This window comes from Camelina sativa, chromosome 11, assembly GCF_000633955.1.
Source record: "Camelina sativa cultivar DH55 chromosome 11, Cs, whole genome shotgun sequence".
Taxonomy (NCBI): domain Eukaryota; kingdom Viridiplantae; phylum Streptophyta; class Magnoliopsida; order Brassicales; family Brassicaceae; genus Camelina; species Camelina sativa.
This window is the reverse complement of record NC_025695.1, coordinates 41,665,749-41,688,675: the sequence shown is the minus strand read 5'-3', so window position 1 is coordinate 41,688,675 and position 22,927 is coordinate 41,665,749. Positions and strand designations below refer to the sequence as shown.

Below are 22,927 nucleotides of genomic sequence, written 5' to 3'. Positions count from 1 at the left end.
AAAAAAAAAAAAAAAAAAAAAATCAGATCTTTGATGAACAACAAATCTCAATTATAACTTATAAGCATTCGACAAAACTAATACATCCACACAAGAAAGAGGCTTACTTTTTCGAAGTAAATGTACCAGTGTTGTGGNAAAACGTTTACATCAACAATGAGTTTGAAAAATGAAAGTGAGGATGATCAACAAAGGGTTTTTTGTATCGAACCTCCATGTCCCCAATCTTGTATAAGTAAACCATTTCTTCCTTTAGCCGAGCTTGCTCTTTCATGGCTTGTGCCTGCCATTGATTTATTATAGTCAATCACATAAGTTTTGTGCAAGTAAGCGGATGAATGGCAAAGGATTCAAACAAGACACTGACCATTCCGCCTTCCATTGATCGCTTTAGAGCTAAAACTTCTTCTTCCTTCTGCCTTTCGCGTACTTCCTGCATCTCTAGCCTGAAACAAGCACAAAGAGACATGCCTTTTAAGCAACTCATCCCACAGTATATTTTATTAGAGACTGGTCATGTAAAAGTAAGAATCTTTTGTTACCTGCGTTGTTCCTCATCATTGAAGACAGTACGTTCACTAATCCCAGCTTTCTTCAAACCCTTTTTCATCTCTTTTTCCAACTTTTGTCTGTAGTACCCATCAATGTCATAGTATCTGCAAAAATATCAGATCTTTGATCAACAACAAATCTCAACCATAAGTGTTCAACAACATTCATACATCCACACAAGAAAGAAGCTTACTTCTTCGAAGAAAATGTACCAGTGTTGTGATCTTCCATAAAACTGTGAAAACAACATCAATCACACACAACATTTATCAGAAACCAAAAGAGCTTCATATGAACACATACTCAGGAGATGTAATCTAAATCAAAAATCACAATACATACTCTTTGAACATCTTCTTCTCTTCCCAAGGTGGCAAGCTTTCCAAGTTAACCTATTGGTGCCATAAACAGAGATACCTTAAGATTCATCGATGTTGAGTTCCAAACCAAAATAGGATCTCATATAAGGCTATAAAATTACCTCTTTAACTTCAAGCAACCATGCTGTGAACTCTGGTCGTTTATTCCTACACACATGAGTGATCAACAACTTCAATATCTAATGTACACAATCCAAGGCTACTCGATCGAAATCTCCACAAAGGCTCAACATTGTAATGCTAAAATCACATCTAAGAGCTCAAGATCTTCCAAAACATGAACACTAAGAGACAGAGAAGCTTTTACCACATATCAGTTTCTCTGATGATTCCATACTTGCCCCATGATTTAGTAACAGCTCCTTTCTTCACTTTCTCAGACTTCTTCTTCTTCTTCTTCTTCTTCTTCTTATCCTTGTCCTTCTTCTTCCTATCTCCATCTTTATCAGACTTCTTCCTCTTCTCTCTTCTCCTTCTCTTCCTCTCTCTCTCTTCCCTCTCTCTTCTCTTCCTCTTCCTCCTCCTTCTCTCATCTTCACTCTCACTCTCCTCGGAATCAGAATACTCCGACGAATAATCCGATTCCGATTCCGAATCCGAGCCACTACTACTCGAATAATCACGCCGTCTTCTCCTAGATTTCCGATCTGATTTCCTCTTCCCTCTATCTTTTCTACTTCTACGTCTCTCTTCTTCCTTCTCCGATTCAGACTCGCTTCCACTCTCTAAACCTGATTCGGAACCAGACTCTTTGCCGTCTTTTGTTCTCCTCTTCGATTCACGGCGGCGACTCACATCTTTCTCTTCCCCTGAATCCTTTCCAGCACCGCTCGGTTTCTCTCTGGATGATTTTATCCTGTAGTCTCTATCATCAACGTCGCGAATCGTGTTCCCCGGTGGAGAACCGTCGTGGTCTCTTCCCATCTCCGCTAAATCGCCGGCGAGTGCTTAAACTTGGCCCCTAGATCGAAGGCCGTGATGAACCGTTTAAAATATCCCAAAAGCCTGTGCAAATAATAGGACCTTAAAAATTATTTTGGGCCGTAGTTGATGATAAAGCCCATTAATAAGAATAATGTGTCGTATAAGAGCCCAATCGTATGACGATAAATGAGCTTTATCATCAACGACACCCCAAATTAATTTTCTCTTCAAGAGTTCTTTACATATTTACATATTTACCTTTCGTAACTTTTTTTTTCTTTGCAGTCTTTGTGTAACATTCTTATTATCATAGACTCATTAAGAGACTTTTGTTCGAGAAAAATTGACGTTGGTTTCGTTCCTTTGGAACCGTACTAATTGAGGCTTTTAGTTCATAAGATTATCTAGCTATATGGTTTATGTAACTTGAAAATGAGTAGTAATGCATGAAGCCATGAACTAAAAGCCTCATTTCATAATGGCATTTTAGAACACAAACGTGACACATTATATGGAAACCTACTACCGTACCAGAAAATATTCTTGCAGAATTTTTCAATTTAAGAAATGGTTGAGTAAATTACAATTTTAAAACATAAATGTGTATTTGGGCCTGAGAGAGGCCTATTTAAGATAAGTGAACAACAAGAAATGACGCTGTGATTGAGCAACCCTAGGTTGGTTCTTCCTCTTCGCCCTCTCTATCTCTCTCTCTCTCTCTCAGTCTAAGCGGCAAATAACGAAAGCAATCATGGATCCGAACCCAGCCTCGACGTGAAGTTCCATAGTGAAGAAAGATCCTCCTGAAAAGCCTCCGACAACGTACGGAGCTCCGGTCGGTTTGGTCGGAAACTGCAAATCCACAAAGGGAATATCTATTGCGGTTGTTGACGCCAACGTCATCATCGAAGGACGCCAGAGTTTAACCAACTTGGCCGAAAGATTCGTAACCGTACCTGAAGTATTATTCTCCGAGATTCGTGACCGTGAATCTCGCCGTCGTCTTGACTTGACCCCTTTCACTATCGAAATCATGGAACCTTCTCCTGAATCTCTCACTAAAGGTAGCATGTGTTTTTTTTGCATCTCTGTCAGACTGACACTGACTTGTTTTATTCTGACTGGTTAGTTATTAAATTTGCTGAGAGCATTGGTGAATTGCGTTATCTCTCTCTTGCTGATCGCAAATTGATTGCTTTGACATACACACTCGAGGCTCAGTTTCATGGGACGAAACATCTCAGAGATGCTCCTATGCCGATTCAAACTGTTAAGGTACTAAAGAGATTACCTGAAAAGGAGTTACCTGGTTGGGACTCCAATGTGGCTAACTTGGAGTAGTGGGAAGCACTAGAAAACGAGACCGAGGAGGACAAATCAAACTCCTTGACCTCCAAAATACTTCCACTTCAAGACCTTGACATGAATATCATTGCAGAGGATGAGCAAGAAGGTGACAGGAACCAGAAGCGATACACGCCAAAGAAAACAGAGGTGAACCTTGCGGGTAAGATGGTAGTGGAAGGTATAGATGCGTCACAGGGCGAATACGATGATAAAGATACTACTGGTGACTGGAGACCTGCGGTTAGTAGCAGTACTCATAGAAAGTTCCTTAGGAGAAAGGCCAAGTGGGAACGTTACAATGCCTTGGCTGAGCATGATATTCAGCGAGATCTAGCAGCTGAAAAATCTGAAGACCCTATTGAAAAGTGTGCAAAAGATATCCGAAAGGATGATGAGGACACGAATGCTGAAACAACTTTGAGCAATGGTGAGAATGATATTGAAGTCAAAGCTGAGGGGATCGATGTTGCTAGTGAGGCTGGTGATACCTTTGAGGCAGATGATGGTAGAAGCGAGAAGTCGTTGAGATCCTTATCTGAGTCCAGTGTAGCTTGTATAACTGGTGACTACGCCATGCAAAATGTTATTCTTCAAATGGGTTTGCGTTTGCTTGCACCCGGAGGAAAGCAAATTCGCCAACTAATCAGGTACGACTTTATGAATCAGATCTTCCTTTCAAGTTTCTTTTAGCTGTGATAAAGATGTCTTTCTTACACTTTATTGCGTTTGGATCTTCAAGGTGGGTCAGGGAATGCCATGTTTGCTACGCAGTAACTTCTGAAATGGAAGGAGTCTTCTGTCCCAAGTGCGCTAATAAGGACACTCTATATAAGGTACCGTTAACGGTACGCGCGAATGGTACCATCATAGTTGGGCCTCTGCCACGTATTATTACACGCCGAGGGACCAAAGTAAGTTGAACCACCTAGTTTATCTGGTTTTTCATTTTACACGAGTCATATTGTTACTCTGCTTTTAAACAGAAACCATCGTCTGCTTCTGTCTTTGTGCAGTTTTCGATACCAATGCCTATAGGTGGAAGGCTCGGAATCACCAAGAATCTGGTTCTAAGGGAGGATCAACTGCCTCTCCGTCCCAAGACCAAGAAGAAAGCAAGCAAACCGGTTAGTATATTTACAAAACTCATATCGATAGCTTGAAGCGGAAGGAACCATTCTTGACTTTGATTATGTTGTGTTGGTTTTACAGGGAGATGAGCATTTTGTATCAGACGATGTGTTCATGAACCATCACAGTAATAGAAACGCACCATTGCAGCCTCCTTTGAGAAGAACTACGGCAATTTTCAGCCAGACACGGAACCCTAACGATAACCATTACTCTCGTTCTATGCACTGATCTTTTTGTTTTCCGCCGATAAAACAAGCAAGCATCTCCTTTACTTTTATTTTTGTTTTCTATAGAAACCAACAATATTGTTCAGAATACATTATATCAGAAGAGATATACATTTACTTGTGTTCCATACTGCTTAAATCAAAATACAAAAATTAAAAATTATACCGGCATCTTTAAGTATATATATATTTTTTTTAACTACGAGGTGGTGAGCTAGATTTTTTTTAACTACGAGGTGGTGAACTAGTGGTTCTAGCCTTGATGGAAGAATCGTCTTGTTGGTCTAGACCAGAGATTGGTTCTCTCAACATTCCTGGAATCCTACTTATGAAAAATCATCATAAATATATATATATATATATATATATTATTTTTTTGTCGACATCATAAAAACGAACGCTGCCAAAAATGAGTGTAGAATTATAAATTTGGTATAACAGTTCTTTATGCTGATTGTAACAGATCAAAAAATTTTACCATCAATTTTGAGCAGATTCTTAAATTTAGTTATCCATTTTAAAGTAATTATTTCTTCTTCTTTTTTTTCCTGGTTAAATTTTTTTTTTCTTCTTTATATATAAATTTAGGAATTTTTTTTGTTTTTTTTCAGAAAATCTGTTTTTATTGATATATAAATTAAGTTAGAACAAGTCATCATCATCAATCATTATCGTCGTGGTCGTCACTAACATCAACTTCAATTCTTATCCATTCCATCATAACATAAAGAAGCTTCTCTACTCTCTCTCTCTCTCTCTCTCTCTCTCTCTCTCTCTCAATTTTCGTATCCCAATCGTCGTCTCCGATACGGTACGTTCTCAGAATCCTCCACCATTTCTAGATTTAGGAAATTAAAATTTAGGGTTTTTACCCTCAGATTATTGGAATTGGATTGGAGTGGTAAAGGTAGTTTCTTGAATTCCTAATTTGAAGATTTTTCAAATCCACAAAGATCATTTTTTTTTTGCATTGTGATTTTGACTTTGCTGTAGGGTTTTTTTTTTGATAATTCTGATAGGATTAGTCAAATCATATCAATCAATGGCTTTTTTATATTCGTAACATTTGTTCACATAATAGAGTTTTGTATGATATGCCGTATGCGTGTTTGGTTCTTGTAAAGTTGTGTGCTTTATTCTAAATGACATGACTTTACTCTCTGTTTTACTCTTTGATTTCAGGATCATGGAAGGAGACTTCTTTAGGTTTGATGCGCAACGAGCACACAGTGATGGGTTTGTACTGACACAAAAGCCGAGTCTCATCACAGTTCCAACTGACGAAAGTGGGTGTTTTGATTGCAACATCTGTTTAGAGACGGCACATGATCCTGTTGTGACTCTGTGTGGACACCTTTTTTGCTGGCCTTGTATTTACAGATGGTTAGATGTTCAGAAATCATCTTCTCCTTCCATTATTCAGCAGCAGAACTGTCCTGTCTGCAAATCTAACATTTCTATCGGTTCTTTGGTTCCTCTTTATGGAAGAGGCATGTCTTCTTCTGAAGATACGGTTATACCTCAAAGACCCGCTTCATCATCATCCCCTTTGAACAATCTGATCAGTCATCAACATCATCACCTTCAAGCTCAGTCTCCTCGTCATTACGGTGGCTTCACTGCGGCCACGGAATCATCAACTGATCTCGCCAATGCAGTCATGATGAGTTTCTTGTACCCGGTTATTGGAATGTTAGGGGACACGAGGATGTTTGGAACGTTTACAAACACTTTGGCTCATCCTTACAGGAACTCTCGACTCGTCAATGGGAACAACAACCAGAGGATAGTGCAGCTAGAGAAGTCTCTACATCGGGTATCAATCTTCTTCCTTTGCTGCATTCTCCTCTGTCTCTTTTTGTTCTGAGTCACTACTTGTTTATTCTTCTAGCTCTCGTTTTTTTTTTGTGTACAGTCTGTCTGTGATGAGTCACTGCTTGGTCTTAAGCTGTATAAGCCATTGTTTGTCTCTGTTGTATTTGCCTAAAAACTATATATTCATACATAGTTGTGCATGTATCTCCTCGGCTTGAATTATATGTATGCTCCAGAAACAGATGATGATATATATATGAGCATATAAGCCCTTTTAAAATTTTTTGTCTTAGGAAATACATGGTAAACATCAAACAAGGTCTCAGAATACATCAAAACATGTGAAAAGACAAATGAAACATGAGGATGATTAGATAAGATTTGGTAAGAGATAGAGAGGCCAATTGAGAGACATAGATGAAGTAAACTGGTGAACTTTTTTGGAACCGATGTCGTACACACCGAGACCATAGCCAATGTAATATATAGAGTTAGGCTTAAGTCCAGGATATTGGCTTGCCTCAACACATAATGTCTCATTGTTGCCAAAGAAAATGCAGAGATCTCCAATGTCTTCAATGTAATAAGCGGCAATTTCTCAATTCGTTGTTTCTGTTCCTAGCTTAAACACCATAAATCTCTTGTTTCTGTTGAATATAATCTCCTTGTTCCCTTGGTCGTATGTCTCTACATACCTGCAAGAGTGTTGTTAGTTAATGTCATAGTTAGTTAGTTAATTTAGTTGTTCTGTTTGATCAACACTCACTGCTTAACAACAAAAAGTCTGCCACCGGGGGACTCAACCAAGTACTCTCTCTTGAAACACAAAGCCAACGACTCCCACTCGGACTGTGGCATCTTTGGGATGTTTCTCAAATGCAACATCGTATACCTTTTGTTCATGTTGAGATCAAAAGAAAGCAAGAAACTTGCTGCTGCTATCACGAGGAACAACATTTGGTTTCGTTGGGAAAAAACGATATCATAGTGGAGTTCGTGGATGTCGTCATTATAGATTGTAACCCATTGCGAGTGGTCATTAGGCCTACAGTAATGTAGCCGGTTGCCTAAGAACTTGACGTACACTACATAATCATTGTCTTGGTCTGGCGGATAGGATAAGGAGACATTTATGATGGGAGTGGAAGAAGTACGCATAGGTATTTGGGGCAGAGCTATAACTCTAAGGGACCCGAGATTGAATACGTCGCTTAGATGTACGCTTCCATCATGTTTGCTCATAAAAGCTATCCAGCCGCGCGAGCTCCCAATGACTCTTGACTCTTCGTACAACAACTTTGGGAATGACTTGTGGATAACCTCGATGATCTCTTCTTTACTTAGATCGAATAACTTGAAACTCATTATGATGTTTTCAGCTTCTGAAGACTCTCCTACTTTATAACCTTCAAGTATCATATACGGAGTTTGCTTCTCTGGAGATGAGGAGAAGAAACGAGCAGCCTTGTGATGACCACTCTCTTCTTCAACCTGTGATTGTTTAGAAAAATCGTCATAAGGGATTAATTACACAGCAAAACACATTTGTATTTTGTTGATAGCGACTAGTTAAAAAAAGCTTACAGAGAGATTTGCGACTAGATTGAAAAGCAGAGACATTGTTATCCAAGAAACAACCCCCAAACTTTTTACAACTTGATCATGTGTTTATGTTTTCACTTTCACATTCACTGATCACGTCTTATGTAATATTTTAGACGTACTACCCAAGAAAAAAAAAAAGAAAAAACAGAAAAGAAAGTAGTGGACAAAACACAGCATAGATTAATCAAATGATTAGTAAAGGAAACTTTTAAGTTATAACAAAACAAAGACAGAAACAAATAAATATTACAAAGTAAATTCTATTTTCTTTTCTAAATAAATAGTATTATAGTTGTGGAGTTTTGACACAACTTATATAATATACACACGTGTTAAAGTTATATTCATGTATTTCTGACACATGTTATATAAACTTTGTTAATGTTAATTTTAGACGTATTGTTCAAGAAAACAAAATTATCTTGTGATCAGCATTAATATAAATTAACACAAAAGGAAATAAATTTTAAAAAAGCTCATTTTTTTCTTTCTATCAATTACTTGACAAAGAAACATATTTTAACTCACATTATTTTATTATATATATAACAAAATTAACTATGTATGATTTTTAGAAGATATTAGAAAAACAAAATAAACATTAAAAGTAATATTATCTCTTTCTAAATAAATATGAGTAGCTTAGGGAAATTTGAACCAATTTTTACATATGTCACAATTTAATTATACCATATTTATTTAGATATATATATATATATATATATATATATCTCTTTCACATTATATAGGTGAAGTCTTACAATGATTAAAAATTGCGTCACGTGTCTCAGGAAAACATACCAACTTTAAAATAATGAGATATATATATATATATATATATATATATAAGACATATACCAACCTATAGATGATTGGGTGTGAACATATATACTTGTGGGTAATTTTAAAAACAATGTCTCTGCTCTTCGGTCTTGTTGCAAAACATTATGTAAGTTTTACTTTTATGCTTTCATGTCTTTTGTCTAAGCACATCATCAGTCTTTGTTTTTTCTTTTTACCCATTGCAAAATCACTAATCCCCCTAAACATACCCAAATAATGTATTTTGCCATCTCTTTCTCTCTTGTAACTTTATTTCTCCGCAATCGATCACATATTCACATGCAGGTTGAAGAAGGTGACACGGCCCGTTTCTGCTCATATCCACGACAAACCCCGTACATGCTTTTCAAAACTGAGTTTGTATACGACGAAGATGGAAGTATTTATATAAATTTCTATTTATTTAATCCAAGGAGTGAAAAAATCATCACGATTACTCAAAAATATTATCAAAAAGATTTACAGTTGCGCAAACTCGCCCTCTTTGGAACCTCACGTGGCTGGCAAATTCTTTTGTGTGTGGATGATTCGATTATATATCTCACCAACGTGTATAATCCTTGGTCTTCAGATTCATCCACCAAAACGGCAAAACCATTGCTCTGCCTCCATTGTTATATACTGGTGAATTCATTGTAGGCTCAGTTTCATTGTCCACTCCTTTTCCCGACCAGGACGATGATTATATAGTGACTGTCAGCGTTTTTGGATCTAAACTGTATTATTGTATGCCTAATCGAGATTCAGAGTGGACATGTATAGACATCCCATTCTCCTGCGATTTCGACGCACCTCTCGTTTATTCTTGGAAAGACCAAATGTTTTACCTCCTCACTACAGGATGTGCCTACATGGCTGCCTTGGATCTCAAAAACAATAAGAAGCCTAGCTTCCTTCAAATACAGTTTGAGAACTTCCCTTTGATACCACAACACGAGTGGGAGATATTGGCTTCATGTATACGGCGTGACTATATTGTTGAGTCGTCGTCTTCTGGCGCACGTTTCATTGTTCAATGGTACGTACGTAAGCCCGCAATGAATTAGTTAACAATTAATAGTGCAGAAAATCTCATACATAAAAGTTAGATGCATGATATTTTTCTTTTGCCAAATGTTATATATATATATATATATATATATATATATGTATTTTATGTATTCTGAAGGTACTTTATTCCGTATCTAGCGGCCTGCAATGGGAACCTTTATGTACTTATGGAAACCATGCGATTCATGGTGTTCAGGAAAGAAGAGGAAGAGGATGACAAAGTACTCCAAGGAAGCAAAATGATAGCTTATTATAACTACACAGAAAGTATTGGAGATCTTTGCATTTTCATTGGGCGCAATGAGACATTCTGTTTAGAGGCAAGCAAGTATCCTGGACTGAGGCCTAACTCTATATACTATGTTGGCCGTGGCTGTGGTGTTTACGATATCAGTAATAGAAGCGCCCGCGAGTATGACTTAACTGATTTTCCTGGTATATCCTACCCATTGTGTTTTCTTTCTCCACCTCTCCATTAGAGCTATAGGTTTGATATCCTTTTAATGCTTTTCATTCATGTCTCAAGTAAAAGTGTCTTCGTCCATGTCAAGATCTATCTATTTCTACTTTATTACTTACAAAAATTGTCATTTTGTTATTAAAAAAAAAACTTTTGTTCAGTTCACCTTCTATTGTTAAAGGGTTTACGATTGTTGTAAGTTGTAGTTTCCCAGTCGTCCTACTCGGTGAACCCCACACGTCTATTGTCTATTGAGTCTATCACTGGTCGGTCTCATGAAAGCGTTCGGTCGCTTATTCTCCTTTCGATTTTCAATGATACCCTGCTTCAAAATTATACTTTAATTTTCTAAGTATAGCTCTTATTAAAGAAACCAGAAAATTAATCAAATTATATCATTAAAACAGACTTTTCTATATATTTACGAAATCCTAAATAAAAAGATAAACAAACGAGACAAATAATTTTAATTTAAAATTGATTACTAAATGTCTAAATTTGTTCCAGTACATTTTCCTTTTTAATTTAAAAGCTACTCAAAACTGATGGTAAATTCTTTTAATTTGTTACAAACAGCATAAAGAACTGTTTTACCAAATTATAATTTACACTCGTAGTCTCTGCGTCCATCCATAACAGAACCTTTCTTTCTGGTTCCAAATTCAACCAACTAAAAAGTAACATCTCAGTACTTCCATTTGTATCCAACTATGTTCTTCTTCCATCGTCTTTTCTTCTTTGAACTCGTTTCTTCTTCTTCTTCTTCCTCCTCTTCATCTACCTCCCTCTTACTCTTACTCTTCTTCTTCTTCTTTCCAGAAGACTCTTTCGATCTCTTACCAGGAGTATCTACAATCGGAGTAATGTCCCCGTTTGCAGTACTCCCTCTTGGGAACGAACCTTCTTCGTCTTCTTCGAGCTCCCAATTGCAGAAAAGCCCGCCATTGCTTTTTCCGTCAGTAGGCAATGGCTCTCCTGCTCCGGGAAGCAAGCTGCTGAAAGTTACGTCTCCGTTTTTTCCTCCTTTGCGCTCTGACAGGATCCGGTCTGGTCTGATTATTGTGCCGAGGATGCTTCTGTTTGGTCCTAACGCTAGGATCGCTTTTGCGTTTGTCAAAGTAGATAAGGCCATTCCAAAGGCTGACCGAATCTGTATATAAAGAAGCACTCTCTACTGAGTATATAAACACCCATCTCGAAAATAATGTACTAATGTTGATAAACTAGACAAGTGAACAGAACCTGAAAGTAGTTGAATGAGTTCTTCCCAATATCATTATCTGGTGTCTGAGTATACAACAGAAACAAAATAGAACCAAGTTAATCTTTTGTTCACATGCATTCTAAGTTCCTCGTTTTTACAAAACCAGAAGAGTTCGAAGCTAACCTGCGGATCCTCTATAGAGATGAGCCCTGGCCGGCCCAAGTTCAGGAAACTGGAGAGACAAAAACGAAAACAAAGAATGTTAACAAACACGAAAAGTAGAGGTAGACGAGAATTATGTAATTAAAACCTCCAATGTCAGTTCGTTTACTTACCCTTTGTTGCTCTTAGAAAAGAAAGATCCTCCCTTTTTGCAAGATACACCAACATCTGCGGTGTTTAACTTACGCCCGTAAAAATCAAAGAATCTTACCTACATTAAGGAAAAAGGATCAATTTTTTAGCCAACAAATGAAGCCATGCAAGTTTAAAGCTTTAAGTCACAATGACAAAAGCATACCAATAGAACTCCCAAGTTATGCTCAGGTGCGCTTCGACCATCCTTAAGGTACTGTTTCACAGAAGAACAAAAGATAAGGAATGTCCGATTTAGAGATGTTAATTCTGAATGAGAAATCCAAGTAACCACTTTTACCTTGAGAAACGCAATAAGCATTGCAAGAAGTGCATATGAACCAATTCCACCACTGTACACCTGAACATAAACATAAAAGACAATTTTGAATGTTTGGTTTGGTGAAGAAGGATGATATATATTCAAGAAAAGCAGACTATTATGTCCAGACCTCATTAAGTTCTCTCTGCTGTAGAAATACTTTCAGAATTAGACATAATGGCCGTAGAGGAGGCAACTTTGATACTGCATCCTAAAAAATAATCCGAGACTTGTTGTAAGATTACACAGATCAACATGATAGGCTGCTAAAGAGTATTATTCAGCTGAAGAATCTCAAAGTTCATGCGAACTATCTGGGGGAACAAAATGTACTATCAGTCTATCACAAACCTGTATAAACTCAGCTGCCTTTGGTCCATTCTCCATATCAAAACTGCAAAGCCAGTGATATACTTAATACTAGCAAAATCATATAATCTATTAACTGAATAGCCATTTGTGCATAGACCAAAAAGATTTTGTTGAGGATATATAGTAGCATAAAGTTCAATGTTCCTCCATGAATTGCTAAGAATTCAACTAGTGTTTTGCTTACAACCGATATAAGAAAAAAGCGGACTGAAACTAAAAGTGAAGCTAGTAGGGGCAAATGGGAAGATAAAAAACCTTAGATCAAACGAAATGTTGCTTTTCTTCTCAACGAACTTGATAATTGGTACACGAGCCTTAGCAATCACCTGAACCATTAGAGAGCTAATTATACGACATGATCACTCTGAGATACTGCCATATAATAGTAATAATAAAAAGTCAAAATACCAAGATATTCTTTGCAATTCCCCTTTGTGACAATGCCCTGGAGAGTGCGCGTAAACCTAGCTGTGGATTTGTGAGACCTGATTCCAGAATCACCACCTATATATATACAGCAAAAAGGGATGAAGATTTAGACATGAAGATCTTTCCTAACACTAATCTATACAGCAACTAACGTCCTAAGTATCAAAAACAGTATTATAACAACTCCAAATGGATGTGGAGATAAACGTTGTGTTAAGCTGCTCTAAGGTATTCTCGTTAATTATGTACACCACATAGTCAAAGTGGTGTTATACACTTACATCTATATCACTTGTTGGAAGATAAAGCCCTGTCCTGTATGACCCAAAAACCTCAACCTGCAACAGAGAGAATAAGCAAAGATTAGAGATTGGAGTTGTTGAAATCAAACAATGCTCAAAGAGAGATTGAAGTTTCGAAAGTTTGTACCTTGCAACTCGGCCAGATATACTTAATAACACTTGACACACTCGCCACTGCCGCATCACGCTCAGCTTTCTCTGCTTGTGTTGGTAACAGAAAATCACAGAAATCTACTATTTCTGCAACAAATCAAGATCAAAGCTTTCTCAACAAGCTTCTTTGTGAAGAAGATACAACACCAAAAAGCAAAATCAAACACAAATCAAAAAGCTTCTCACTTTCAACAAAGTAATCGAACTAACAAGAACCTAAATTTAATAGCTACATTTTAGCAAAGATTCAAACTTTTGAATGATATTGAGCTTCATTACCTTTATGCAACTGAAGCATTGGGATCTTAGAGAAACTATTCTCACTAAACCAGTTACTCTCCAATCTAGGTTGCTCTGCTTCTTCATCTTTCTTCCTCTTTTTACTCTTCTTCTTCGACAACGACGCCGCCGCCACCACCACCGGGGTCACAGGCTCGACGTCCTTATCATTACTCCCGGCATCAACGTCCAGTGAGAAGAAATCAATCGTAGCTGATTCAACCGGCGCTGTGTCATCTTTGAAATCTGAAATCTCTTTGCGGAAAACAGAGTATTGGTGAGATTCGTCATGAACTGGCGGAGGAGATTGATTCGAATCTGAGAAACAGAGTGGCGTAAGAGTGTCGTATACGAAAGCTTGAGCTTCCGTCTTAGCAGCAGGAGACTCCTCCATTGGAGATTGACGGAAAGCTAAACTTTTGGGGGGGGTTTTAGGGTTTCGAAGCCGCCGGGGAGATGATGCTACAAAACCTTAAACTTATGTCGGAAACAAAAGAGTAAATTAATTCATTTAGAAAATATTAAAATAATTTCTTATTAAAAATATATTTTTTTTAGAAATGTATAAAATGTTTTCAAAGTTTAAATTAAGTTTAGTGTTTTTTAAAAAATTTGTATCAAAACTAGGTTTTGAACCCACATGTTTATTTGATATATTTTGATGAAAATTATATATAATTGATGACAGTAATAAAATATTATTTTATAAAAAATTTAAATTAATATTAAGGAAAAAAATTAAATTTCAGAAACACAGTTTTAAAAAATATAAAAATCAGTTGTGTTATAAAATCAAATCTGATAAAAAAATCATGAATTTAACTCGACGTCGAGACAAGGCGAATCAAATTGATGACCTCACTTATCCTAAACAATTTTTATACATGGTGAAACTAAATACTTGAAATTCAACAAATCAGAAAAACGGAACAATTTTATCATCATGAATTTAACTTGTTTTCATATTTAATTGATCGCTATGACCTATGTTTTGTGTTTTTTATTCCATGTTTTCTTATTCTTCATATTTTTTCTTGTCATTTTCATTGTCAAATTTTGGGTAATTGTCATCGTTACTTTTACCGTTTGGTTCTTCGTTATACTCTTTTTATTCTTCTTCCTCGTCAAGTTCTTCACATTCTTCCACTGAAAAACATTTTTTTTTACACTACCACACAATTTGTTAACCCATCAAACTCCAAGAACAAAATCATTTATTTTCTCATAAAAATAAAAAATAAGATAAAAATAAAAAATTAATGAAAGAATATCAACTCATCTATAAAATCATACACAAAAATATATTTTACAGCTCATAAGAAATAAAAAGCACAAACGTAGATAAATAAGATAATTTATGTATTACATCAATATTTATAATATTTTAAATTTTTAAAAGGTTTCGAAATATAAAATTTGAACCTTTTAAAAAGTTTCAATATTATAACTTTTAAAATTTTCAATATTTATAATATTTATATTTTAAAAATTTGAAATATTCTAATATATTTTTTGAAACTTTTTAATGTTTTAGTTTGATCAAATAAAAAACTGGATCAAACCGAATAAAACTATTAAACTGGGACGTCTGATAAATCAAGTTTTCCTGTTCATTCGTTGTTGAAAGTATATTAATCTTATTTATAATGGTTCTAAACAATTGTCTAAAAAATTTCTAGCCGATGTGGGATATTGTACATAGTTTTTTTATTTCCATAAATTTAAAATTTTCCTTCTTCTAAAAAATTGGAAATTTAAAAAATGTTAATGAATGGCATGTCAAATCCTGATAGGATGTTTCTTAATGTTGAAAATTCTGAAAATTTTAAAAACTATTAATTAGTGAGATGTCTAATCTCTATTGGTGGTTTAAAATCCTAGGTGGACAGGTTAAGAAGCCTATAACTCCTACTTTTTATTAGTATAGATATATGAAGAATATTGTTTTATTTATATTTTTGGTATCAAAATATGAAGAAATTGCTATTATAAAGTTTTACACTTTCCAAATGTAAATGTTAATATATTTTTTTTAATTATTACACCTATGTACTATAAGAGTACATGTTCATCGTTGTCTAATGAAATTAATCCTAAGAACTTATATATTCAACTAAAAATGTAGTATATCATCTCATGACTCTCTTCTCACTGGCAAGGAAGACGATCTCGAGAGTGGTGGTTCTATAGGTTCTGATCTCAACTCTGTGTTCGTTGGTGAAGAAATGGAGAGCCAAGGTCGAAGAAGAGGTGTTCCAACTCTATTTGAAGTTTCATTAGGTACAGCACAGTCACCACGAGGTTGGATTGGTTGCATCTCGAGTTCAGTACCTTGTTGTTGTTGTTGTTGTAGAGAAGTTTCAGTAACATCAAGAACTTGATGATCATATTCTTCGATAGATGCAACCGTGCTTGTTTCTGTTCTAACAGTCGAATCATCGCCATATATGCCATGCCTTCTTTTCTTTCTGGTTGCTTTTCCCCAACCTCGAATCGTCTCTCTTATCCTCTGAGGTATCAGAGCTGCTTTATAGTTCGTTCCCATCTGCAAATCAAAAACAATATTCCCCATTATATGTTTAAAGAAGTTTACGGAAGCTTTCAAAAGTCGAAACAACCAACCTGAGTGACTAGTGCATAAAGTGGTAGTGTACTGTAACTGCAAAGAAACTGTCCAGCAAACCTACAAATAGGAAGTGCAATAAGATTACACTATAAAGCAAAAATGCACAGAAGTCTTAAAGGCTAAATTGGGACCAAAAAGAAGGTTTCAAATACCCTAAAAGAAGTCTGAAGTAAACGAGGTAATGATTCTTGAGGAAGCAAGAGCTGTACCCAAACTGCCACTGAAAGTTCAAAAGAACAAATGTATTGTAAGTTCCAAACCAAACTCTAACGTCTGCGAAAGACGTATCGACTATTTGTTCATTAATCATACATACCCAGAACCAGAAGAACGAAGCCAGTTCAAAAGAGTTCTGTTGGAAATGGAAAGCAATGTAGCTGTTAGGTTTTACCAAGACCGAGTAATTGGTTTGGTGCAAAGGTAAGTCAGTAAATGTTTTAGCAAACCTGGAACAGAATGAAGTGTATTAGGGACAAGAGTAGCTCTGGTTTATTGAACCAGAAAAGTTCATCACGAGGTCTCAGCTTCACTCCGGAAGGATATTCAGTTAAACCAGCATTCTCCAATGCCAAAGTTGCTATTACGTGTTGCAATTTGGCACCAACCAGAAGAACAAGCTGATAGATAAAATGGGAATGAACAAAATTTACTAAAGCTGTGATGTTTACAAACATGATAAAAGTGAGCAGGAATGCTGAAAATGTAGTTCTTACGGTAACAGGAATGATCGCTATCCAAAAATAGAGATTCGATCCTACAGTATCAAAAGGCAAGGTTTAAAATTAGATTGGTTACTCATAATTGTACTAAAGGAAAACATAAATGATCATCATTTTGGTTTAGTGATCATACCTTTTATGTTAAATAGCATGAAAGCAACTACGAACCCCCAAAGCGGCCCACTACAGAAGATCATTGAAGCATAAGTTGTTCAGTCAATGACTAATGCATCTATTCATATTAGATAATGATACACCACATGAATGTTTCAACAGGCTAAGGTTAGCTCACCTCACACCAACAATCTTTTGGAACTCTTCTTCCATAGAACGGATCATATAGCTGTGAAAATCGTACTTTAATGTGAGGTGGTGATTCTGCTCATAAAACAAGAACAAGAAACAGTAGCAACTATAAGTAGTTATAAAATGAGAGTTGAACCAGTAAACGTTGATAAGGCCTAGAGTATATCACTCACCACAATGAATCCCTTGCGGAGAGTAAGATAGTCAGAACGAACAACAGAACGACCGAATTGTCTGAAGAAACATGTCTGCAAGCACAAAACAAAGACATATTAGTATATATTGGAACAAACTATTCAAACAATGTCTACTCCATGATTTCCAAAAAGGTGAAAGAAAACTAAAGGAGCTAAAAAAAGACTTACCACCCATATAAGCAATCTATTCTTGGCCACAGGAGCTGATGAATGATACTGAACAAAAGTTGTTTGCCTCCGGAATATTTTTTCCCGTACTACAGCTGCCACAAACACACAAATACTCAATCTTTTCCCACTTTGAGAGAGATGGACATTTATTGAATATTCAAAGCCTTAGACCACATCCATGAGCAGAATACTCATCATAATGCTAACGAAAATTGTTACAACATGACAAGTATGCCACTGTGAATGATTAGTAACAGCACTTCATCTGTGTACTTGTTCTATTATGGATCAGATGGAACATGTAATCAACCATTTAGTGCTCACCAGTTAAGCAATCGTGTCGATCCATACGAGCTACATCTTCCCAGATCCTCCAACTATGAATCTGGATAGAGAAAGCAGGCCAATCAAAGCTGTTAATAAAAGAGGTTCTTCCCAAATTAAAACAGAGAAGAAAGCACACTATCAAACACATAATGCACTGAAATGTATTTGTGGAGAAGATTTGAAGTGAAAAGAGAACCTCAGCTGAAAAAAAAAAAGAAGAAACTACCTTAACGATTGCAAGAATCATGGTCAAGCAGCTGTAAGTGACATGTGTAACTGCCATTATAAAGATGAAACGATGCAACTGTTCAAGGCCTTCATATGAAACAAACGGCTCATGCCCCTGCAAGATTGAATTTAGTTAGTCCTTAAGAAACAACCAACAGACTCAAATAATGTTAATGCTAAAAGTTTCAGTCCTTTTCAAAGTTTGAACCTCGCTGCAAGTAGTCTGTTTTATGACACCCAACCTTCTCCTAAATAGGTTGAAGAAGAGGGATTTTGTTAAGAGATTCCGCTTGACAGTTGAACCGCTTTCGAGCTCCTCTTGGATCTCAGATCGTGTACAAGGAACAAATCTGTCATTGTAGAAACTTGAAGGAACACATATGTTGGCTATTGTACTAGAGGTAGCTGTGAGAACAAGTGATATAAACCCAAGCAGCATCAACTCTGTCAATAAAAAACAACCATTTCAAAACACAGTAAACGTTTAGGAAACAAAACAAATGGACCATTCAAGATTCAGGTTATATCAGCAAAACCTTCTTTCATCTTCTCTAATGCAGCAAACATAGGTTTCCTCTTTGTCTTCCTCAGCCACTATAACATAAAACACAGAAGTAAGAAAGAAGCTGATACAAATGATTCTGAAGAAGATCAAAATCACAAAAAGGAGGAGGCTTTAGTTTACTCACAGTGCTAAGACGATAAATGGAGCGCTCAACAATCAAAGAAACAACAACGAAGACAGTCAACACAATAGCAACAGACCAAGTAGGCGACAATGCCAAAGATCTCTCATTTGAATCTGCTTCGTTACCATTTTCTTCTCCTTCTCCCATTTTCTTTTTTTATAAAAATCTGATTCTTTCACACACAAACAAAACAAGTTCCTCTCTCTTTACCTAAAACTCAACTGGAATTTGCACAAATGCAGAAAAAGTTTCAAAATTTTGGGAGGAAACTCAAAAAACAAAATCATTCCTTAGATTCTAACAAGTTTAAAAATCTAACCTTTAAAACCCCATCGAGCGTACTTCACCAATCGGAAAGCCCAGAAATTTTGAAACTTTTTTATTTGTTAAGATTTGGTAGACTCCTCCAAGATATTTGGAAAAAAGATTAGGACTTTACATCCACCGGAGCCGATCACCGGAGAAACTGGGGTTGAGAGAGAGAGAGAGTACAAAGTCGTAGTCTTTGAGAAATCAAAGAACTGTAGAAATCTAAAGATTGTTCTTTCTGGTCTCTCACTTTTTTTAGTTCATAACTTCTTCATGTGCAGACATGGTTCTGTGCAAACTGAAATATACTTTTTTCTGATTTATTTTTTTTTGAGCCGACCAAACTAAAAATAATCATTAATGTTGACAAGAAAAATAGAAAAGGAAAGGGGAAGAGAGAAGGAAGATTCGATAGATGATAAACTTAGGCACATGATCTGATACTCTCTCGCTTTCGTTATTTGTTTGTACATACTGTATAACAATTTTATTTTACTCGAAACTCGATAGTATCGTTTTTAAAAAAAGTTGATTAACAAAATAATGACACAATTAAATTAAGCTGTCTAGTAGTATCCCCAGCTCCTTTTAAGATACTTAGCTGGAAGCTTACCTAAATGTAATTAAATGCATTGGGACTATGAGAGAGGTCTTGAAACTCCCACTGCTACATTTTGTTAATTCGTTAAAGGGTGTTAACAATAGTATTATTATATATAAAAAAAAAAAGAATGATGTAACCGCTTTTATAGACGACGATCGAGTGACCACAACATGCGAATTCTAATATTTTCTAACGAGAAATATAGATAGAAAGAAAAAAAGATAGAAAAAAGCGAGAATCCGCAAGAGATTCCGAGGATGGCTCCACATTAGTCTTTACATTTTCAAGATTTAAGCCATACGTGTGCGTGTGCCAGTGTGTGTATGCATCATATCATGCATGCACCAAAAACAAAAATTATTGTAGTTTTCTTTCCTAATCATCTCGTTGATCTTCTAAACGGTGGCGGTTGCGTTTGTGTCTATGGTGTGAACAAGTTATATTTTGGGAAATTAAAAACAAGTATACAATTTTTTTTTGTTTTTGGGGCCTTCATAAGACAACACAAGAACTTACTCAAGTGAATAGAGATACTGACAGAATGAGAGGGTTCCAAATGATGAGGAATTTGACTATAAATTTTAGTATTGAGCTTGCGTAAAGACACTCCCGGCTACATAATTGGAATCTTCGGTTAAAATTAAAATTAAATGGTCATTGAACTCACGTGTGCGACATGCGAGTGGAGTCGTTGTTAAGAAACGCCTAAAGGTGTATTGGTAATATGTTCTCTTTGATTTCGTTTTAAGTGTGTAACACCAAAGATAAAGTTGTAGTTTTAGATTGAGATTGGAATCCGTCACTATTGTACATTACGAAAAAGGGTTCAGTACACATTGTTTGAAACATGAGTCGAAACAACATTGTTTGTTCTCTCTTTTCCTGTTTTGAATTAACATTCAAATCAAAGATAGCATTTGTTTTTCGGAACTCAAAAATAGTTAGTCTTGTGTTTGAATCAACCAACAGTGGTACAACTACAAGGACCACATAAAAATTCGTTACTAAAACTAAAGGGGTTTAACTTAAGTACATAATATTTCACTTTGGGATTTTGCTATGCTTCAAAACAAAAAATTATAGTTACCATGAGGTCTGCAATACAGAAAGCGCGTCCTTGTTGGTCCAACTTTTAGGTAACCCAACACATGTCCTAAAATTCATTCTATTATAAAAGAAGCCAAAATTGCATATATAGATGACCACATTTCAACATCTATACATATAATGTTCCGTGATATTCTTTGTTTCCACGACTTCGTATGTCTAAGATTGTGTAAGCAAATGACAAGAGAAACAATGCCCTCCAAGCCAAAGTTTCGGGAACATTTTGTATATACACCTTATATTGTTACGTTGCATCATCATTATATACGTTTTGGCCAACGCCCCTCTTGAGTTACCGAATCTTTTCGATTTTCTGTTCCCAGTCTTTTGTCTTTTGACTTGCCCCCTCATATTTACGAAGTTTGTAGGAATCTAACCATTCCTTCCTATTACACTTAATTACACAACTTATTAGAGTAAAGAATATAGAATTAAAGTTAGAAGCGACTCATTTGTATGCTTCTTTCTTTCAAATGTCTTTTTTTTTTGGTAGGATCTTTCAAATGTCTTTTACAATATAGAAATGCAAACACAAAATGCATATATAATTTTTTTTTGTGATTTTATTTATATTAGGTTAGTTATTGTAGGCTTTCGCTATTAATAAAAAATTTGCCACAAATATACCAAACTTCATATAGTCGTCGCAGGAAACATATTAATTAAGTTTATGAAAAAGTTGGCATGAATCTTGAAATAATTTACCGTTAATAGTAAACAAAATTTAGCGTTTTTACTAAATTATTATTATTATTTTTTTGCAAATAGAACATTGATCATGCAAACAAAATCCTGAAAATGACATCTTAGAAAAACTATGCTTTGTTCCAACACAAAATCATTATATTCGACCTTATTACTTACGCTTAGAAAAGTCAATCAAGCCAACTTATATATATCATATAATTCATGCATCGTTCTCATATTGAACACCAAAGGATTTTTATCGAATATGCCAACATATATATATCATATAATTCATCCACATTACCTAGCTAAGTCATGCTTTTAGGTTTGTCTTAACTCTAAGATGCATGCACATCGCCATGTATACATTGCTGTCACAAGATGTAAAATCTTCAGATGGCTTTTAATTATTCTAACAACGTTCTCTTTTTTTTTTTGTGGCTTTCACACTCACAACGAGACGAAGACACACGAGACACACATTTAAAAACATGTATACCAAACCAAATGTACGATTTAGATATAAGACCACGTGGTATTTGACCAACAGCGTTATTAGCTGCAAGCTGTACAATTTATCATTGACTGGCCCAAATCTCAGGGCCATATTTTAAAATTGTGTACTAGATAGTCAAGTGGAGTGTGTGTAATTACAGAGAATCAATCTTTCATTTTCATCCACCAACATCTGCTACTTTTGTTTCAATATGTCACTGTTGCAAAGTTTTTGGACACGCTATAACAACAATGGATTTTGAGTAATTCGATTTAGACGTGAGGCTCATCAAGTTTTGGTTTCTTTAGGGTTTTAGACGTGAAGCCCATAATTGCAGCAAAATATACGTGCTCTACTAACTAACCTATATTGCATTTTTACTGATTCAATTTGTACAACTTTACAACCTCAAATATATACATAATTTAAACACAAGGTCTTGAACTAATCCAACAAATTTCGTATGTGTTACTTCTTTTGTCGTATGCAATCCAATTCATGAAAAAACGAACTGAAATGGTCATCATAGGTCTGAAGATCAACAATGTAAAAAACGAAAAACCATAAAAGTATATAAAAACCGAAATTTTTTTACAAGATCTTTTGTCTTATGGCATATTCCACCATAAGAAAAATCTTATTTAAAAACAACAATTCTTGTTGCTAAGTTTCAGTAATTTCTAACAAAAAAAAAAAAAAAAAATCAAAATAA

General features: G+C 35.6%; 4 protein-coding genes and 3 pseudogenes across 5 annotated transcripts in view; 3 read left to right on the top strand and 4 right to left on the bottom strand.

The window, feature by feature from the left end:
- The window catches only part of LOC104728860 (RNA-binding protein 25-like), a 2,862-nt gene extending 938 nt beyond the window's left edge, over positions 1–1,924 (bottom strand). Inside the window, exons 1-7 of the mRNA XM_010447789.2 lie at positions 1,240–1,924; positions 1,034–1,079; positions 895–944; positions 746–787; positions 543–656; positions 368–446; positions 212–283 (exon numbers count right to left, since the gene is read on the bottom strand). Coding sequence (XP_010446091.2) covers positions 212–283; positions 368–446; positions 543–656; positions 746–787; positions 895–944; positions 1,034–1,079; positions 1,240–1,856 — 1,020 coding nt within the window. The 5' untranslated portion in view covers positions 1,857–1,924. The remainder of the gene's footprint in view (positions 1–211; positions 284–367; positions 447–542; positions 657–745; positions 788–894; positions 945–1,033; positions 1,080–1,239) is intronic.
- LOC104728859 lies at positions 2,608–4,562 on the top strand (annotated as a pseudogene).
- On the top strand, positions 5,243–6,617 carry LOC104725898 (E3 ubiquitin-protein ligase RMA3-like). The gene is made up of 2 exons (XM_010444649.2): positions 5,243–5,372; positions 5,744–6,617. Exon 2 carries the CDS (start codon positions 5,748–5,750, stop codon positions 6,426–6,428), a length of 681 nt encoding a protein of 226 aa, XP_010442951.1. The 5' UTR covers positions 5,243–5,372; positions 5,744–5,747; the 3' UTR covers positions 6,429–6,617.
- Positions 6,450–7,873, bottom strand: LOC109127433 (annotated as a pseudogene).
- LOC109127432 lies at positions 8,895–10,353 on the top strand (annotated as a pseudogene).
- Positions 10,913–14,218, bottom strand: LOC104725897 (non-canonical poly(A) RNA polymerase PAPD5). The gene is made up of 13 exons (XM_010444648.2): positions 13,750–14,218; positions 13,445–13,557; positions 13,297–13,353; positions 12,995–13,090; positions 12,842–12,912; positions 12,566–12,608; positions 12,345–12,425; positions 12,194–12,253; positions 12,059–12,109; positions 11,874–11,971; positions 11,722–11,770; positions 11,577–11,621; positions 10,913–11,484 (listed from the first exon to the last, which is right to left on the bottom strand). Exons 1-13 carry the CDS (start codon positions 14,141–14,143, stop codon positions 11,020–11,022), a joined length of 1,623 nt encoding a protein of 540 aa, XP_010442950.1. The 5' UTR covers positions 14,144–14,218; the 3' UTR covers positions 10,913–11,019.
- Positions 15,722–19,771, bottom strand: LOC104725895 (MLO-like protein 11). 2 transcript variants are annotated; one of them, XM_010444646.2, is made up of 16 exons: positions 19,332–19,771; positions 19,013–19,233; positions 18,860–18,917; positions 18,532–18,767; positions 18,322–18,438; positions 18,093–18,153; positions 17,766–17,860; positions 17,574–17,648; positions 17,387–17,472; positions 17,228–17,277; positions 17,089–17,129; positions 16,822–16,992; positions 16,692–16,727; positions 16,528–16,595; positions 16,372–16,432; positions 15,722–16,294 (listed from the first exon to the last, which is right to left on the bottom strand). In XM_010444646.2, exons 2-16 carry the CDS (start codon positions 19,157–19,159, stop codon positions 15,884–15,886), a joined length of 1,713 nt encoding a protein of 570 aa, XP_010442948.1. In that variant the 5' UTR covers positions 19,160–19,233; positions 19,332–19,771; the 3' UTR covers positions 15,722–15,883. The 2 variants fall into 2 exon arrangements, with proteins under 2 accessions (XP_010442948.1, XP_010442949.1); XM_010444647.2 differs by having other exon boundaries at positions 19,013–19,184.